The sequence below is a fragment of the Leptosomus discolor genome, chromosome 1 (genome assembly GCF_034619465.1).
Source record: "Leptosomus discolor isolate bLepDis1 chromosome 1, bLepDis1.hap2, whole genome shotgun sequence".
Lineage (NCBI taxonomy): Eukaryota > Metazoa > Chordata > Aves > Leptosomiformes > Leptosomidae > Leptosomus > Leptosomus discolor.
In genome coordinates, this window is record NC_141391.1 from 4,180,703 (window position 1) to 4,198,337 (window position 17,635).

At 54.1% G+C, this 17,635-nt stretch overlaps 2 protein-coding genes across 2 annotated transcripts; both read right to left on the reverse strand.

The window, feature by feature from the left end:
• Positions 1-10,415: 10,415 nt before the first annotated feature.
• On the reverse strand, positions 10,416-10,796 carry LOC147416168 (mid1-interacting protein 1-B-like). Its single transcript, XM_086481657.1, has one exon. It carries the CDS (start codon positions 10,794-10,796, stop codon positions 10,416-10,418), a length of 381 nt encoding a protein of 126 aa, XP_086337783.1.
• A 4,948-nt stretch (positions 10,797-15,744) lies between these two features.
• LOC104353578 (thyroid hormone-inducible hepatic protein-like) lies at positions 15,745-16,149 on the reverse strand. Its single transcript, XM_009960193.2, has one exon. It carries the CDS (start codon positions 16,147-16,149, stop codon positions 15,745-15,747), a length of 405 nt encoding a protein of 134 aa, XP_009958495.2.
• Positions 16,150-17,635: the final 1,486 nt, after the last annotated feature.

Genomic DNA, 17,635 nt, shown 5'->3' on the forward strand with positions numbered 1-17,635 from the left:
TTCTTTTCAACTGCTTATAAATATTTGATTAATGTCTTTGCACGACATTGTTTTCTAATATCCTCTATCCACCAAATATTGAAAGAGGAGACCACCACAGGTTTTGGTAGCAGGACCATTTCTCACAGCATTGAAACGTTCACCAAGATGTCTGTGTTCATTTTTTAAATGCAGAGGATCAAATCAGAGTGAGCCTAAATAACCTCTCCAGATCCATACCACAGGCCTGCGGAGTCTTCTTGCTTTTATTCTAGGTGTTTCTGAGTGCACTGTTGCTTTCAAATTTGTCTTCAGGCCACTCATCACTTCTGTGTCTTTGTTCCATTGCGGTGGCAAAATTGCCGTGGACACGATGGCCCAGAGATGCAAGTCAATGTTTGTAACGAGAAACACTGTCTTTTATTAGGTCAGCTGATATAGATGGATAAAAACATCCATGCTTTAGGGCACATGAGGCTTTCTCAGGTCTGTCAGCTTCTGTTTCAGCTTGCTTGGTTTTTTTTTCCATTTTTTTCCAGTTTCTGTTGGTCTAATAAAAGGTGTTATCTCCTCTACCAACCTTGCCTCACTCTCTTTTAGTTCAAGCTGCCTCCTGATACCAGAAACCAAAAGGAAAATCTCAGACAAATACAGCGCTTCCTAAAAAATCTTCCTGGCGGAGATTTTAATGATGAAAAACAACAGCATGGTATATAAGGTTGCACAAAATCTGCATTGTGGTCGTGGACACCAGCTTTGCTGGTTTTGCATCCCCCAGGGATTTCGCTAGATCTATATCCTCCCAGAAGACAGCAGCGATCTGACCAGAAGCTTGAGGCATGGAGCAAAAAGCGTTATAGTTTGCACTGTTTCGCTCACCTTGAGAATAAAGCCAGTCCTCACCACAGGCTCCATCAAAGCTGGACCCAGGTGCTTTTGCATGCTTCGTGCATTTGGGTGAACCTCTGTCCTAGGTTACAGTGTAAAATGTGCCAAAAGGAAAAAAAAAAGTATTCTATTACCATCTTCAGGAGCTGTTGAGACCAGGTAGAGCGGTGCTCCCTGCCTCCCCCCTCTGGACTATCTCCTGTTCATGGGCACAACAATGCCTTATCGCCTGACCCATCGAGAACTCCCTCCTGGGCTATCTCCTGTTCATGGCCCATCAAGGAACTGCCTCACGACTCCCCATCCCATGGTGAGATGCTCCGCCCGGGGGGAAGGAGCCAAGCAGTCCATGCCAAATAAAAACGGAGATCTCCAACACCCTAGCAGCCTTCTTCCACTGGATTCCCAGAGGAGCTTTTCCCCCCACTGGAGTTCCAGAGGACAAGAGCTACCTACCTACCACTGGACCTTCGGAGGAAGACCAGACCCTTTTACCTGATCGCTGCTTCCACAGAACTACACCCATCGCTTCAGGAGGACTGCAGCCAGCATCTTATCGGGCTGCTACTGCCACCCTAACAGGGTGTCAGGTTGTAGTTCTGACTCTGTCAGTGTAAACCAGTGGGTTGTTTGTTTTTTCCCTGCCTTGTGTTATATATATATATATATATTAGTAAAGAACTAATCCTATTCCCCATATCTTTGCCTGAAGGCCCGTTAATTTCAAAATTATAATAATTTGGAGGGAAGGGGGTTGCACTTTCCATTTCAAGGGAGGCTCCTGCCTTCCTCCGCAGACACCTGTCTTTCAAACCCAGACAACCTCTCCTCCAACCCAACTTACATTTTGCTTCTGCTGCTCTGAAGCATCCTGAGGGATCCTCAGTAATAACCTGCGTCTGAGTTATCTCTGCTGCTTTGAATAGAAGGGCTGGAATTTTCCCTTTGCCAGACCCGAAGAATTAATAGTGCTGGATGCACTAGTGAGGTTGGCTTGAGAGCCCAGGTTTTGCGACTTGTTGTCGTGGTTGAGACGGACAAAGCAGCAAGACAACAAATCTTTTTGAAAGCCTGGTGGCACAGAAGCCTTTGTTGCCTGTACATTTATACTCTCTTTCCCCTTAGCCTTTTTCAGAGGTGTCTCTTTCTAATTGGTTCAGAATTGTTATACAATCTCATCATTTGCTATTTGCACAGTTCATTATAACTCATCCCTTCTGCCCAAAAGACATGCATGCTTTGTCTTGTAGTCGACACTTTCTCAGTGCTTTGCTTATCTTGCAGCTGCAACTCTTCTTACTCCTGTCTGTTCTCTCACGGGTAGACTGGAATCCTCCCAAGGTCAAAAGCCGTCCTGTTCAGGGGCCTCAGTCCAGCTGAGAACCCCCACAACTTGTCATAAATTAAAAAAAATCAGTGCTTATTGGGAAACAGGGAGAGCTGGAAGAGCTGTATCTCCTGTGCCTTTGAGTCCTGCAAACCCCATTCTTTGGGCTGGCTTACGTAGGTGCTTCAGAAAATATCCTGGATATAACTGACAGAGGTGGGGTTCAGACTTGTTCTATATGTCACGTCTTCGATGCTGGAGGTGATAACCTTTCCTTCTGCAGCTGCAGCACTGGGTAGATGGGTGGACTGTCACCCTCTGCTCCTGCAAGCTTTTCACTAGGGAAGGGTGAAGAGCGGTAGAAGAGGTTGCTTTGTTCAAAAGCTCATCTGGAAGGTTTCCCCAAACCAGAATCAAGGGCGGCTGGTGGTGTTTGAGGCCAAACCTTCAATGCCACCACGCAGATCCCTACCAGTTCAGCAAAAGGCATAGTTGTTAGCTGACATCCACAACACTTTTCTACTACTAGACCAACCACAGCTAGTCCTTCAGTCTGATGAACATGCTGGTCTGGCTCCTCCACTCTTCTACTCCTTTTTTTGCATCTTGGCCACTTTTGCTGGCACATTATGGGACCAAGAATCAGCCTGAAAGACTGTGAAGCATTTTGGCTGGAAGTCATCATGTATGTGAAAAGTCTGATTGTTTTCATTTGTCTGTCTTCTGGGACTTCTTAATCCAACCAACTTCATGACTTGACTTGCTTTAAGATGGCGTTTTTCAGTCCTGCTATACAAATTACTCCCAGCTGGATTTTTTTTCCCTTTTCAACAAGGATTTGACTTAAACTGCCAAATTAATCTGATCTCAAAAGAGGCCTTAGGAAGAATTTCTCACGGCCCAAGCCGTTGGCATATCACTGCCTGCCCATGGCGAGCTGGTGCCTTTTTTTTAGGTGATAACACCAGAGGTGGCATCCTGGAATACTGGGACCACACATCTGACCTGTTTGGTGTTACAGCGTTGCAGGACAGGCATCTGACTCTGCATCAAAGCCCTCTGTGCCTGCACTAAGTGGAAACAGTTGCTCTTGCAATTTATGGGTCCTCCTTTTACCCCACGCTCAAAGCTACGCTGAGGAAACCAGTAGGTGGGGGAGCAGCCCATGAAAGGCAAAAGCGGGGTCAGGGTTTTGGATAGGACCAGAGGAGGCAGCTCCGGCAAGGCTGTCAGCAGACCATGCTGCTGGTAACAGCTGGCTGAGGCTGGTTTGAATTTCATTCTTCCCTTGAGAAGGATGTAAAAAGCCAAGACCATTAAAGTATCCACAGCCTCGGGTGACCAGGGACCTGGGATTCCCACAACCAGCGCCTCCATTGTAGCTGCTGCTCCACACACCCTGGAGAAGTCTGGGCCGCTGCTGTGCTGTTTCAGGGAGGTTATCTGGGTTTCTCCCTTTAGGGAATGGGATTTGATTTGTATTGAGCTGGAATTTTCACCCAGGATCTTTGCTGGGCTTTATGTTTGTTACCAGCTGGCCTGTATCCCTGAAAACCCTCATCCTTTGGGCCTTTTAAAGCTGCATCTGATGCACTGATGGTCTGTTGGGGATCCATCTGCTTGCTGTCGAGCAGAGAAAGGGAGCTCTGAGGTTGTTTGGAGAGGAGATCAAGCAGGATCAGCAAGGTCCTGTCCTCAAAGGGGAGGCTGCTGAGACCTATCGGTGAAGCCAGTTTCCCAAATGGACCACGGAGCCATGAGGAGGACAAGGAAGAAGAACCAGTTAGATGTTCTTCATTCCTCTCCTGGCTCCTTACGCAGCGATGCTTCAAGCCTCCTGCCTATTCTGCTTGGGGTGGCTGCTGGCCCCGACATTTCTTTTATAGACACTTCAAAAGTAGGTTTCCCTCTGCCCACAGTTTTTTCTTTTTAATGGAAGAGGGGTATTTCCACGACTGTAAACCCTTTCAGGCAGGGACCATCCTTTCACTGTCCTTGCATGAAAGGATTAGCCTGTGCCTGGACCTTGTACGAGCAACCACAGTATGAATCACAAGAATAATCACACTAATACCGAAAACTTTGTGTCTGCCAAAGAATGAATTACTGGACAATGGCTTTGTGGGGAATAAATATGTGATTTTTGAAATTTGTATAAATATGTACATAACAATGAACTGGAGCATCTCTGTGCTGGTACATACATCCGTTTGGAAAATAGTATTATCCATAAAAGTACTTTTAACAGATTTCCTTAACACATTGAATTGGCAGCTTCTGCTTAAGAGAAGCAGATCAACAACTTTCAGATTTGGGTTTTACGCCCTAATACAAGTAAACACACTAAATCCAAGGGGAAAAAAAAAAGAATTATGTGCTTAAAACGGGAAGGGAAATGAGAAGTTTGGATATGAGGAAGCAGCTCCTGTTTGCCTTTCTCCTCTTGTTCCCTCTTTTCCAGCATCTAAGTTTCTCAAGGAGATAAAGCCCTTTCGTTCTGGACCATTTGCCTGGAACATGGAGGTGACAGCCCATAGCTGGTCTCCACCCTTCATGGTGCATCACAGCCACTCAGCATTATCACTGCTGGGAGGGATGATAAATCGATGGAAAGGGCACCCAAAGAAGCTGATTCCCAGGACCCATCTGCTGCAGGGCATCTCGGTGGAGGAGATTCCTGTGGAAAGCTGGGGGGATGAGCCAAGTTATTTTAATCAGTGGTGGGTGGGTTAGCAAAGAGGAGGGGCAACAAACCTGGCACAGCTCTTCTGAACTCCCACGCAGGTAGTATTTGCTGCAGATGGGACTTGACAAGGGCATCCTGATCTCTGTCCTGGAGTTTGCCGGGGAATGCACCAAGGCAAGCCAGGACTCTTGCAAAGGTCACAGAAAAACCAGATTTTTTTTTGCCTTTTGAAGCACATTCGCTGACTCCTGCAGATTGCCAGGTTGCTCTGGTGGCCTGCCTGTGCAATTTGTAAAGCAGCTCTTTGTCACTGGTCACAAGCACTTGGGATCCAAGAGCTGGCTGTCCTCACGTCGGGTCTCGCTGACATCGCTCCACCTGCACCCTGCACGGCCAGATCCCGGGGATTTGTTCCTAGTGGAGACAGCAGCGCCCAGCGAGGGGGAGACCCGCACTTGGGCAAACTTCTAGCATAGTGAGGTGAAGCGTGAAACGGTTGAAAAGTGAAACCATCAGCAGTTTGCTTTAGCTCTGCTCAGGAATTGTACCGGTGCACCTGGGCTAGTAGCTCTGCAGTCCAGGAGCCACTCCTAAATCAAACAGCCATGCGCTGAGCAAACACCATCGGCATTTCTACCTGCTGCCTTCCAGCTGTTTTATTAGCTCCACTCACCTTCACGGACCTGGGGGATGCATGGCTGGTGGCTTCTATCGAGATCCTGGCTTTGGACAGGCCCCAGGATACCATCAGGAGCCAAAGGAGCAAAATGCCTCCTGGGCAAGCAGGTGCCTGTGCTGTCCCCGGTGAATGAATGGGGGGAGGCATCCTCAGGATACAGACTTAACCACTCATACTGCCATTGGTTAAAACAACCCAACAGGCCCAGCAGTGCCCACATTCCCAAGAAACCAAATTATTCTCCTTATCCCCATGCCCATTGACTTCTTCCCCACGTTTATATCATGTTCAGCTTAGCTTGTAGGCTTTCCTGGAGCAAGAAGCCAAATTGGATACAAGGGTGCTCTCTTCTTGCCCATGTTTCTCTCTGTTCTTTCTCTTCCTGATCTCTCTCCCAACTCTTGACGTGCCACATGGAGGGTGTGAGGCAGAGCTGAGTGTGTGGGTGTCATTATTCCCAGGTCCCTGTCACACAGCAGTCCTACTGACAGTGTTGGTATGGATCCAGTCAACTGGTCACTCACTGTTGAAGGACGTTGGGTTGTCTACAGTCCAAGTTCAGGCTGGTGCTGTCTATCTAGCCAGAAAAAGGACAATCTGCAGAAAAGAGGATCATTTCAATGTAGTCTACGAAGGTTGGCAGCCCAACCAATGGGTTTATCCCTGGTCTTGCTGCTGAGGCTACAGCCTGCTTATCCCAGGCTGGTAGTGGGAGAGGAAAGGCTGTGCTTGTCATGGAAAGCCAAGGCTAAGAGGGAGACACACAGAGATAACGAGGGAAAGACCTCTGGGATCCTGTGAGACCAAGGATTTGATCAAGAAGAAAACCTTGGGCATCTACTGTGGAAATAAGCTGCTGGGGATCTAGGGAAAGGATCTACACTCCTGGGGCTCCTGCCAGGTATCAGTGGCAGTTGTCCCTGTCCCCTGGTGACATGCTCCTGCCAAAGGATGTGTGGCTTTGGGGGTACTTTTGCTAGTACCTCCTCCCTCCACTTGGGCTGTGGATGCAATTAGATGCATCTACAGTCCCTATTTCACACGCTACTCACATTTTGCTCACATTTTCTACATTACAGCAGCTCAGACAGGGTGGAATAGGGGCATTTACCAACATTCACATCATTTCAGAAATGCCTTGTTCCCTTTGGAGAGCTTCAGTGCAATGATAGGCTCTGGTTTCTATCCACTCCTGCCTTGTTTCCCTGATGGGAGCTTGGACACAATATTCGCAACAGTTTATGAACACCTTAATTTGCCCTCGTGCAGTGCTAGGGCTTTCAGGGAGTGTCTCTCTCTAAGAAACCCTGGGAAAACAGGATGCAGCAAATGAGAAATTGCCCTTACTCTGCACATTGTGTCTTCCCCCAAAGTTAAAGCTATGAATGAGCATTGACTCAAGCAGGGAGAAGAGGAAGCTGAGGACCAGACTGGCAAAAGGTTGACCAGGGTCATACAAGGAGTGCTGGGCAAAAAATATCCATTTCAGAGGTCCTGAATTCTATATCATAAGTTCTTCTCCTCCAAAATCTGAGTCTGCTCCCTCCTCATAAGAAGTTTTGTCTGAAACAAAGATTACGATGCATGCATGTATATATGTAATAGTGCGTATGGGGTGTATCTCTTTATAAGGTGTGCATATGTATCTTACAAATATTTTTGTCCCCTACCCATGTGTATGTGGGAGTCCTTTTTTTTATTTGCATTCTGGGTTTGAGCTTTAAAATGGTTGCACAGCACATTTTAAGATAATTCCCTTTTTCTTAAACAAATGACTGGGTATCTAATCACACTGATGCATGCAGGGAAAAAATTAAGACCAGGAGAGCTGGAGATGCTGCAGTGTTTTGCTGCACGCATCAGAGACACCTAAACATGGCCAGTTAAAAAGCTTTAATTAACAACCATACCTTTAAACTGATAATGCCTCTCTACCCCCTACATTAGCACCCTCAGAGCTGTGGTTGGGCAATATGTGGGAGTTTCTCCCAGACTTCTGCCTGGTTGATAGGGGGGCTACAGACGGACCTGGGTCTTCCAGACCTTGGGTCTTTCCCCATGGCCACAGCAGGAGAAGCCTGAAGAGCAATAGTGGGACCACCAGACTCAAGTTACCCTCCTCACTGAGACACCTTCCCAGTCCCGTTGCCCTACACATTGTCTTACCTTTTCAGCCCTGGTGGGTCCCCAAAGTTTCAGGGGAGGTAAGAACAAATGGGAAAACTGGGCACAAGAAATCTTTTCTTTTGCCCAGCACCATCAGTCAATGCTTCTGGGGTGTTTTTGACCCCGTGCAGAGATCTAAGCGTGACTGATTTTGAGATAGCATTTACCGTTGCTCAGGATGTCAGGGCAGGGGGTGTGGTGGGGGGATGCTTTGAAGCCACAGTGCATTTTGTTGTTAAATTGTGAACTGAGCTTTCTCTTTTATTTTCTGTGCTATTAGAGTTTCCCTAAAATAAAAGCAAGGGGTAAAGTTCCTGCTTCGCTGTTTCTTTATGGTGCTGTGGATCTTCAAAGTAGTGCTGAGTGATCAGGGCCCCACTGTGGAGATTAACATGAACATGAACCCATGACCAAGGTGTGGAGGTACCGCCAGGTAATGGGAAGAAACAGGGGAACCATCTGCAGAACATGTTCTTATTTTAGACTGAGACTTTTAGAGCTGATGAGTCTCTGATTTCAGTCTGAAGGATGTTACTTCACTCCTGCGATACGGCAGATTCAGAGAGCACGTGCAGCAACACATGCAACACAACAGGAGCCTGCAGCCCAGGGCGTGGTTGCAATCCTCCTTTCACCACAGATGCTCAGAGATCTCGAGTTTCTTTAAGCAAAACTGCAAAGCTGATGGAGGATCGGTGTTTGCTCAGCCAAAGCAGTGCTATTTCAACAATTTAATTTGTTTTAAAATGTCCTGAAGAGGCAAGAGGACATCTTCCTCCAGTGCCCACCTCAGCAGGACTTCCCCAGGTGGTGTGTCCGGTAGGGAAGGAGTCACCTGGAGGTGGGACCCAGCCTATGCTGAGGACTCCAACCTCCCCTGCAAAGGACTTGCAGCCCCTGCCCACCCACCCAGCAAGGGTTTTGCCCCTGTTCTCCCCACAACTCGCAGGAATCGAAAGCGAGAGGAGCCCTGCCTTCCGACTCACCCCAGCTGAACATCCCCACCTCCTCCTCTGCCCCTGGCTCTGGAGGGTGCCACAGCCAAGCAGGGAGGAGGCAGAATTGCCCCCCATTGCTACTGGGGCTGTCAGGTTGTTCCCAGGGCTGTGTGTGGTGGAGAAGGTGCTGGGTCTGAAGGGCTGGGTGAGTGTGGTCCAAGGGAAGGGATGTGCAGGTGCTGTTTAGATTGGGGAGCTGAGAACCGGGGGATCCAGGAGAGGAGGGGATGTTGTAGAAGGGAAAGAAGGATGCTGGGGAGCAGCTTCAGATCCCAGCACCCATCACGGGATGATGGCGGGTTTACACCAACCTTTTGCAAGGTCTTAGAGCCAGACAGCTGGGGGAGCATCCATCCCAACACAAACCCAATTCCCACTCCCTGCTGGAGAAACCTGGCTCACCACCCTGCCCTGGAGCATGGCCTCGGTGGTGGCCGAGATCCCCTCATCCTCACCTGCTGGGGATAGTAGCTATACAGAAGCGACAGCTGATAGTAAACACAGGACACATTTGCACAAGGCTTTGCATTTCATTTACATTATCAAAGAGATCAGTTGGGGGGCGTTTATGCACACGGCAGAAAAAAGCATCGCTTCAAAGTTACAGATGCCTTCTACAAAGCAGTAACAGGAAACACTCATTTCAGCCCCGCAGGAATCCCCCTGGAACACGGATGAAACAAAGCAGCAAGGTTGCTGGCAGGATTTGCTGCAGGGCAAGTCAGATGGTACAGGCTGTGCCCAGAGGGCAGACAGGCAAGCTCTGCGCTGCTCATGAAGGACGTTCCTCGATGAAACTTGGCGCAGGAGAAAAAGTGCCACTGGGATGCGGACAACAGGTCACCCTGTGGGGATAACCAACACTGTTTGGCTGGAGCTTCCTCGTTCCTGGCCCTGTTTCCCCAAAAAACAAGGGTTAATATTACAAAGTCCTTGTTAATGCTCCCTGTTGTTGCTGTCAGCTTTCTACAGTCTCTGTTTCACTACAAGGAGCTTGGCCATGAGCCCCTTCTCTTGGTGGGGCACAGGGATGTCTCCCCAAGGGTTCTCAGGGATGAAAGTCCCACTAGCATGGAAAATGGGTTTCCTTTCCCCAGGTTAGGGGAGAATTGAAGTATCTGAGATGTTTGCAGGTGGTGTGTCAAACTTAGACATTTGGACGACCTGGAAGTGCCAAATGTCTTCCTAAAAATGACTCTGTTGCAATTTCCATCATGGAGAAAAGAGAAGCAGCCAGAGCACCAATGTCTGGCAGTTCCTGGAGTCCAGAGCTCAGGGTCCTCCCACCACATGACCCTTTTCTCCCTGGGATATTTTCATAGAATGGTTTGCGTTGGAAGGGACCTTTAGAGATCATCTAGTCCCAACCCTTTCGTGTCTGCCCAACAGCAGCCAGACAGTGCCTGTGCTGCAAGCTGGGGAGTCTTATGCACAATAATGAGCCCACAAAGTGACCTTTGTTCAGTGACACAGATTGCAGCAGTGGACAATTGAGAAAGAGAGATCCGGGAGGGTGTATCTGTTAGGCAATGAAGTGCAGACTCATAACTCCTGGGATTTGGGAGTGTGATGCAAACAGTGGAAGGCTGCCCAGCTGATGGGGCAAGATGAAAAGAATGTTACCCCTCAGCCAGCTCCTCCTTGGCACTGCGTCTCCCCACGCTCTTACCTCAGAGGCTGGGGGGTGCAGGCTCAAGAACTGGACTGATCATCACTAAGGTTGATCTGCTCCAGGATCTCGCTGTACCTCCGGGTGAGGGCTTTGGTGTTTTTAGTGAGGTCTGTCAGAACTTGCTGCAAGCCGTTGATGTGATGGGAGAGGCGCTCTTCCAGATTGCTTTCTGCACCCTCACGTAAGGTGGTATCGGCATTGGTGCTTTGGTCAGTGACGGTGGCCAGGCCTTTCTCCACCACGGGCTTGATGGCCTTGAGGAGCTGGTAGCGCTCGTAGAGGTCCGTGTGGCTGCCCGCGGCCGCGGCCGCCCCCTCCTGCTGCGGGAAGACCCCTCGCAGCAGGCTGGGGAACATCACCTCCTGCTCCATCTTCTGGGTGGCTGAGAAGTACTGCTCCATGGCCCCGCTCCCACGGCTCCGGCAGCTGCTCTGGGCTCTTCTCGCGGTGCCGCCTGATCCCCGTCCCCACCGAGGTCTTTTTATGTGGTGCCGCGGCCCGTCCCTCCTCTGCTGTCCTCTGCTGTCCTCTCCCACCAGCCCCGGGCCGGGCTGGACGGCCGTGGGGCCAGGCTTGGCTCCGGCCCAGCTGGGGCTCGGCCGCGGCCCTGGCTCTGGGCGATCTGTCCTGGCCCAGCCTCCCCGTGGCCTTCGCCCGAGCTGGCCGGGGGTCCCGCTGCGTCCCCTCGCCGGAGCAGGGTGGTGAGGAGGGGAGGTGCCCGGGGCCTCTCCTGACCGGTCCCATCCCACCCACCACCATCCCCAGCACTCCTGGAGTCCCGGGAGAGCGGTTTAGCACCTGCCCCCAGGTGCAGGCAAGCTGCAGGCAGCACCATGGGAAAGCTGCTTTGATTTGGGCAGTTTCACAGAGTAGGGGAAGAAGAACAAGTGATGGGCTTTTCTGGAGAGGAAGAGTCCCCCATAAGGCCTGCCTGGCCTCCCTGCTTCTTCAGGGCTGGTCTGGGGGTCTCACACAGCTCACCCTTGGCTAATGGCCTTGATAACACACCCTGCTGAAAGAAGGTGGTGGTAATGAACAGAAGATACTTCCTTGAAGGGGGGTTGCCACAAACTGGTTATGTTAAGGAGGAAGATGACCATCAGCTGGATTGAACTGTGACCAGGGAATTATAAAAGGGACTTTTAAAATCAAGAAGATGTCAGCCTGAAAGGAAGCTCGAAAGCTCCCAGCGTGAGGGAGGGACATTGGAGGGGCAATGGCAGGAGTCAAAGCCCGCTGGACACTGCCAAAAGCAGCCCCGCCAGCATCCCAACCTGCCCCCAGGCCTGGCAGAGCATCCTCCCAGTGGGAAGCTGTGAACAGCCTGCAGCCAGCTCCTGGGCTGATGGCACAGGGGCACCAGGCAGGGAGAGAGCCCGAGTCAGCGTTGGAGAGGCTGGAAGTCACCTCTGCAGATGGTCTAGTCCATCCCCTGCTTAATCATCTCTGTGAGCAGCCTGGGCCAGTGTTTGACCACTCTCAACTTTAAGAAAAAAATAAATCTGTGTTTTCTTTTGTTCAGAGGGGGGTTCCTGCATTTCAGTCTGTGCCCATCAGCTCTTGTGCTGTCACTGGGCACCACTGGGAAGAGGCTGGCTCCTCCTTCTCCACACCCCCCATCATGTCTTTCTACACATGGAGAGGATCCCCGTGAGCCTCCTCTTCTCCAGGCAGAACAGTTCCAGCCCAAACACCCTCTCCTCATGTGGAAGATGCTCCAGCTCCTTCATCACCTTCATGGACCTTGACTGGACTTTCTCCAGTACGTCCAGGTCTCTCTCCCACTGGGGAGCCCAGACTGGACCCAGCACCTGGATGTGTCCCACCGGGGCTGAGCAGAGGGGAAGGATCCCCTCCCTCCACCTCCTCCCGGGAGGCTGGTGGCCATCTTTGCCCTGAGCACACCTTGATGGCTCATGGCCAGCTTGGCCAACCAGGGAGCCAGAGCTGGGGTGGGTGGGTGTGAATCTGTGGGGTGCTTTCCCCCGGCACCTGCACGAGCGGGCAACAGGCAGCAGCAGGGGGTACGGCTGCGGCCAGAGCGCCCCGAATCCAAAGGCAGGGGTGTGGGGCAGGGAACCTGCCCTCTGGGAGGGCCAGGGGTGCTGGCAGCCCAGCCATCCTTGGGGGTGGTGGCGTTGTGTGGTTGGGACTTCTTGGGACTAGGTAGAGAAGGGTGTTCGAAGTGTCAAAAATGGCTCGAAACTGTGCTTTCCCTCTTGTCTTCCTGACCTGAGCCTGTGTGCCCAGGTCACCGCTTGCTGCCTGACTCGGGGCCGTTAAACAGAGCTCAATAAACTGCTACAATCCTGACTGGCTTCAATGGTGCGAAGGGAAAAGGTTCTTTCCCCGCGGTGGCGGCACCAGTGCCGGTGCGGCGGGAGCCTTTCCAGGGCAGCGCGGAGCCAGCACCCCCTGCCACGCCTGAGAGGGCCTGAGCTCCTCGCCTGCCCTCGTCCTGCCAGGGCCTGGCGCTGGGTTTCTCGAGGACAAAGACCTTTTCTGTGGCCATCGTGCTTCTCTTATCACCCATGCCCGAAAGCGGTGACCAGCAGCAGGGCACCGTCGGGGCTTGACGCGTTCCCCGGGGGCAGCGTGACGCAACGCCCTGCAATCGGAGCAGGCAGAAGTTGTCTGTGGAACAGCGGGGTCGGGGCCGGCTGGCTGAGAGGGACCTGGGGGATTGAAAGTGGCCCAGAAGTCATCAGCGTGTCCTTCCAGCCGCCCCACGTCACAGACCTTTTCTGGTAACATCTTGCATCTCTTATCAGTCACGTCCAGCAGCGGTGGTGAGTGCTTCCCTGAATGTCCCACTGCGATACTTCCCTGAGGCACCACCAGCCTCTCCAGCTGCCCAGAGTGCAGCCTGAGCTAAAAACCATTGATGGAGGTGACCGCAGGCCTTCCTCGCTGTGACCACCATCCTCTGCAGGTGATGTAAGTCCCGTGCCTGAGCTCCAGGCAGGTAGGCCACCAGAGGGACATCACCTCCTTCATGGTCCTCACCTCACCAGGAAACAGTGTCACAAAATCACACAGAATCACAGAATCAGAGAATCACAGAATGGCAGGGGTTGGAAGGGACCTTGAAAGATCGTCTAGTCCAACCCCCCTGCCAGAGCAGGACCACCTAGAGTAGGTCACACTGGAGCACATCCAGGAGGGTTTTGAATGTCTCCAGAGAATCACAATCTCCCTGGGCAGCCTGTTCCAGTTGGAGACCCCATGTCCATCTTCCAGCTCCACTTCTCCCCTAGCCTGTGCCATCATGCCCCAACTTGAGGTGGCATTGCCATGGCCACCGTCCGGCTTAGGTGTCTCCCAGCATCCCCCTCATGCTCTGTTTTCTCTGGATAAGGCAGAAGGCTGCAACGCTGACAGGGATGAGGAGCAACATGGGGGGCAGACCTGCTCTAAAGTCCTCAGACTGGCTTTGGGTACTTGTGTTTGCCCATGTTTTGGGGAACTTGGTCCTTGGCAGCTGCTTTTGTAGAAAAGCCAGACTGTTGGGCAGTGGTGCGGTGTGATCCTTAGGTCACTGCAGTCACAGGCCTCCCCCCAACCCACCGTCCTTGTGGGGAGCATGACCTCAGATGTGGTTCTGGAAGGAGGAAAACCTCACCACACACATGTCCCCAAGTGTCCCCATGTCATCCCTGGCACCTCCTGCCGTCAAATTCCCCCCCATGTCTCTGCTTCCCCCCACCCCCCGCCGCTAAATCCCCCAGGACTGTCTTTGTCCTTGCTCAGACCTGTCTACCAGAGTTTCAGGTCTGGGAGGGTTCCAGATCCGGCCCTGAGCTACTGTCCCCTCCCAGAGGGGTCCCAGCCATCCTTCCTGGAGCTGCAGAGTTGCCAGAGCCCCTCTCCCGAGCCCCCACCCTGCCACTGGCCACTCGGCCACAGGCAGCTGGGGTCCATGACCCCACTGTGGGAAGGATGAGTTGAAGCCAACGTGGTCTTCACAGCTGGGACACAACTCCTGAAGAGGCAAGAGGAGGTGGGAACCTCCAACGTAACCCCAGCCTGGACATGGGCCTGGGGACCTGGGGGCGGTGGCTTTCCAGAAGGGCTGAGACCTGCAGTTCCGCTGCCCCTCAGGGATGGGCCCCAGGCTCAGCCCCACTTTGGGCAGCTCTGGGGCAGAAACTCTGATGGGCAGAAGAAAGGCACAGGGAGCTCTGGGGCACAGGGCAGCACCAGCAGTGCAGGGACACCTCCAGGGAGACATCTGAAGCGGACCCTGAACCTGGTAACTCTGTCCTACGTGGGCTGATGCCTCCCTCTCTCCCTTCTGGGTGCACAGCAGCAGGTCTCAGGAAAAAATTCTTCATGATGGGTGTGGTGAGACAGTGGCACAGGCTGCCCAGAGCAGCTGTGGCTGCCCCCTCCCTGGCAGTGCTCAAGGCCAGGTTGGATGGGGCTGGGAGCAACCTGGTCTGGTGGGAGGTGTCCCTGCCCATGGCAGGGGGGTTGGAACGACATGGTCTCTAAAGGTCCTTTCCACCACAAACCATGCTGTGGTTCTGTGATTCTTTGTCCCTTCAAACTCCCCATCATGGCAGGAGAAACCCCTCCGAGCAGAGCCAGCGTTCCCCTGCCCCACGCTGGGGCACTTCCCAAGGGCTCCAGCGAGGGGAAAGCACCACACAGGCCATGGCTTCACAGGGCTTGTTTTATTAGCAAAGACTGGGGAAAATGCCCCTCGGAGTCCAGGTACCAGCTGGAAAAGGGCTCGGCAGTCGCAGGGGACTGTCGGAGATCAGGGCCACCACACAGTGCCGCTGCCTTCATGCCGCTCTTTGAAAATAAAGAGGAGGGCACAGGGTGAGCGGCTCTTCCGATGCACCTCCCAGCCCAACCAGATGCTTTTTCCTATGAGGATAAGGCGCCATCTGGTTCTCTGGTGGTTGCAACCGTTGCCGGCGTGCGGTGCCAGCCCCAGGAGATCACCTGCCGCGGTGCGGGGAGGGCGAGCGGGGCTGGGGAAGAGTCCGTGATGGTCAGCGATGGGGACGTCCGCTCCTTCATGCCACCAACACCCATCCTGCAACGGCAGCTGTCCTTAACCCCAAAGGCCATCCCAGGGAGACACCTGGTCCTCCCGCCCTGGGTTCATAGACCCTGAACCCCCGGGATCTCTGCATGGAGGGATGGGATGTGTCCCCTCCTTTGGCACAGAGATGGAATTCTGCCGGCATTTGAGGGGACAGTCCCCACTTCAAGGCACTTCCCAGCAGCTCCCCAGCCCTCCAGCAAGGGGAACCTCCCTGGGGACATCGCCACCCCTTGCCCCAGTGCCCCTGGGCTCTGCATCCCCCCAGCTCTTACCTGGCGGCCGCGGCAGGGTCACCAGCTGGGCTGCCCCTCGCTGGGGCTGATCTGCTCCAGGATCTGGCTGTACCTGCGCGTGAGGGCGTTGGTGTCCCTGGTGAGGTGGGTCAGGACCTGCTGCAAGCCGGCCAGGTGGTGCGACAGGCGCTCCTCCAGCTGGGCATCCGTGGTGGTGGTGTCGTCCGAGGACGCGTCGGTGTCGGCAGCAGCAGCACTGGTCGGGCTCTGGTCAGTGACGGCGGCCAGGCCTTTCTCCACCACGGGCTTGATGGCCTTGAGGAGCTGGTAGCGCTCGTAGAGGTCCGTGTGGCCGCCCGCGGCCGCGCCCACCCCCTCCTGCTGCGGGAAGACCCCTCGCAGCAGGCTGGGGAACATCACCTCCTGCTCCATCTTCTGGGTGGCTGAGAAGTACTGCTCCATGGCCCCGCTCCCACGGCTCCGGCAGCTGCTCTGGGCTCTTCTCGCGGTGCCGCCTGCTCCCCGTCCCCACCGAGGCCTTTTTATGTGGTGCCGCGGCCCGTCCCTCCTCTGCTGTCCTCTGCTGTCCTCTCCCGCCAGCCCCGGGCCGGGCTGGACGGCCGTGGGGCCAGGCTTGGCTCCGGCCCAGCTGGGGCTCGGCCGCGGCCCTGGCTCTGGGTGATCTGTCCCGGCCCAGCCTCCCCGTGGCCTTCGCCCGAGCTGGCCGGGGGTCCCGCTGTGTCCCCTTGCCGGAGCAGGGTGGTGAGGAGGGGAGGTGCCCGGGGCCTCTCCTGACCCTTCCATCCCAGCCCTCCGACATCACCACTTCTGGGGCACCGGGAGAGTGGGGCCACCCCTTGCCCCCCGCTGCAGGCAGCAGTGCTGCCGCGGGGCCGTCACCTGTCCCCGCTCCTTGCTGCCACGCGCTCGGAGCGTGAACCCTCCGGGGACATTGAGCAACCCCCTGCTGCAGGCGTCTGGACAATCCCCCCGCGGATGCGCTGCCACGTGGGGTCCTGCAGGGACAGGGACCTGATGCCATGATGTGAAACTCCCATGGCAGTGGCACGGAGCCTTTGCTGCCCGCGGGGGGCTGTGGACTGGGCCACCCCCCTCCTCCCCCCCGTCCTGGGGCAGAGGCCACGGCTGGGGCAACGGCCGGCACTGCCTGTCCCCTTGTGGCCCTGCGGCGTGTGGCAATCAGGGAAAATTGTTCTATTTGTGGAAAGGCCTTCAGGTCCCTCGTCCATTTTGCAACCCACAGCAGTGGCAGCTCTCCCTCCATCCCCTGACCTGTCCCCTCCTCCCCTCTTGTCCCTTGTCAGGTGTCCCCAGTGTTCCTGGGTGTTCTGCTGTGTGGCCCAGCACTACACCGAGCTGCGCAGGTACTTCCAGCCTCATGCTCTAGGGGTGTTTGGGCCACCATGGAGGTGCATGGGTGTCCTATAGTCCCCCCCAGTTTGGAAACAGTGGGCTGCATTCACCCTGAGGCTGGAGCTTCACCATGGGGTTCAGGGAGGACACGTTGGTCTGCAGCCACTAGTGACAGCCATCAAACTCCTGGGAGATGTCCTTCCCTGTGGGGACATGAGGGCAGGAGTCACTCCAGCAAGCCCCTGCGAAGGGCTATGGTGCCACGACTCCCCAGGACATGAAGTCCCTCCGCAGACATGTCCTCAGCCCACAGGGACAGCTCTGACCCAGCATCTCCACCTCTCCCCGGGGTAGCTGGGCCAGGAACAGCCCAGGGCAGGGCTATGCTCAGTGCCCAAGGCTGTGGCACCTCGGTCCTCCTGACTCTCAGTGGTGCCATGGGGGAATTCAACAGCAGGAGGTGCTAGGGACGATACCAGGACACTTGGGGGAACACGTGTGGTGGCATTTTCGCCCCTTCAAGCCATGTCTGGGGATGGGCTCCCCAGGAGGATGGTGGGTCAGGGGGAGGCTT

What these genes read in the sequence shown, in the direction of transcription:
- LOC147416168 (XM_086481657.1), bottom strand. Translation starts at nt 10,796, where the DNA reads ATGGAGCAGTACTTCTCAGCCACCCAGAAGATGGAGCAGGAGGTGATG.
- LOC104353578 (XM_009960193.2), bottom strand. Translation starts at nt 16,149, where the DNA reads ATGGAGCAGTACTTCTCAGCCACCCAGAAGATGGAGCAGGAGGTGATG.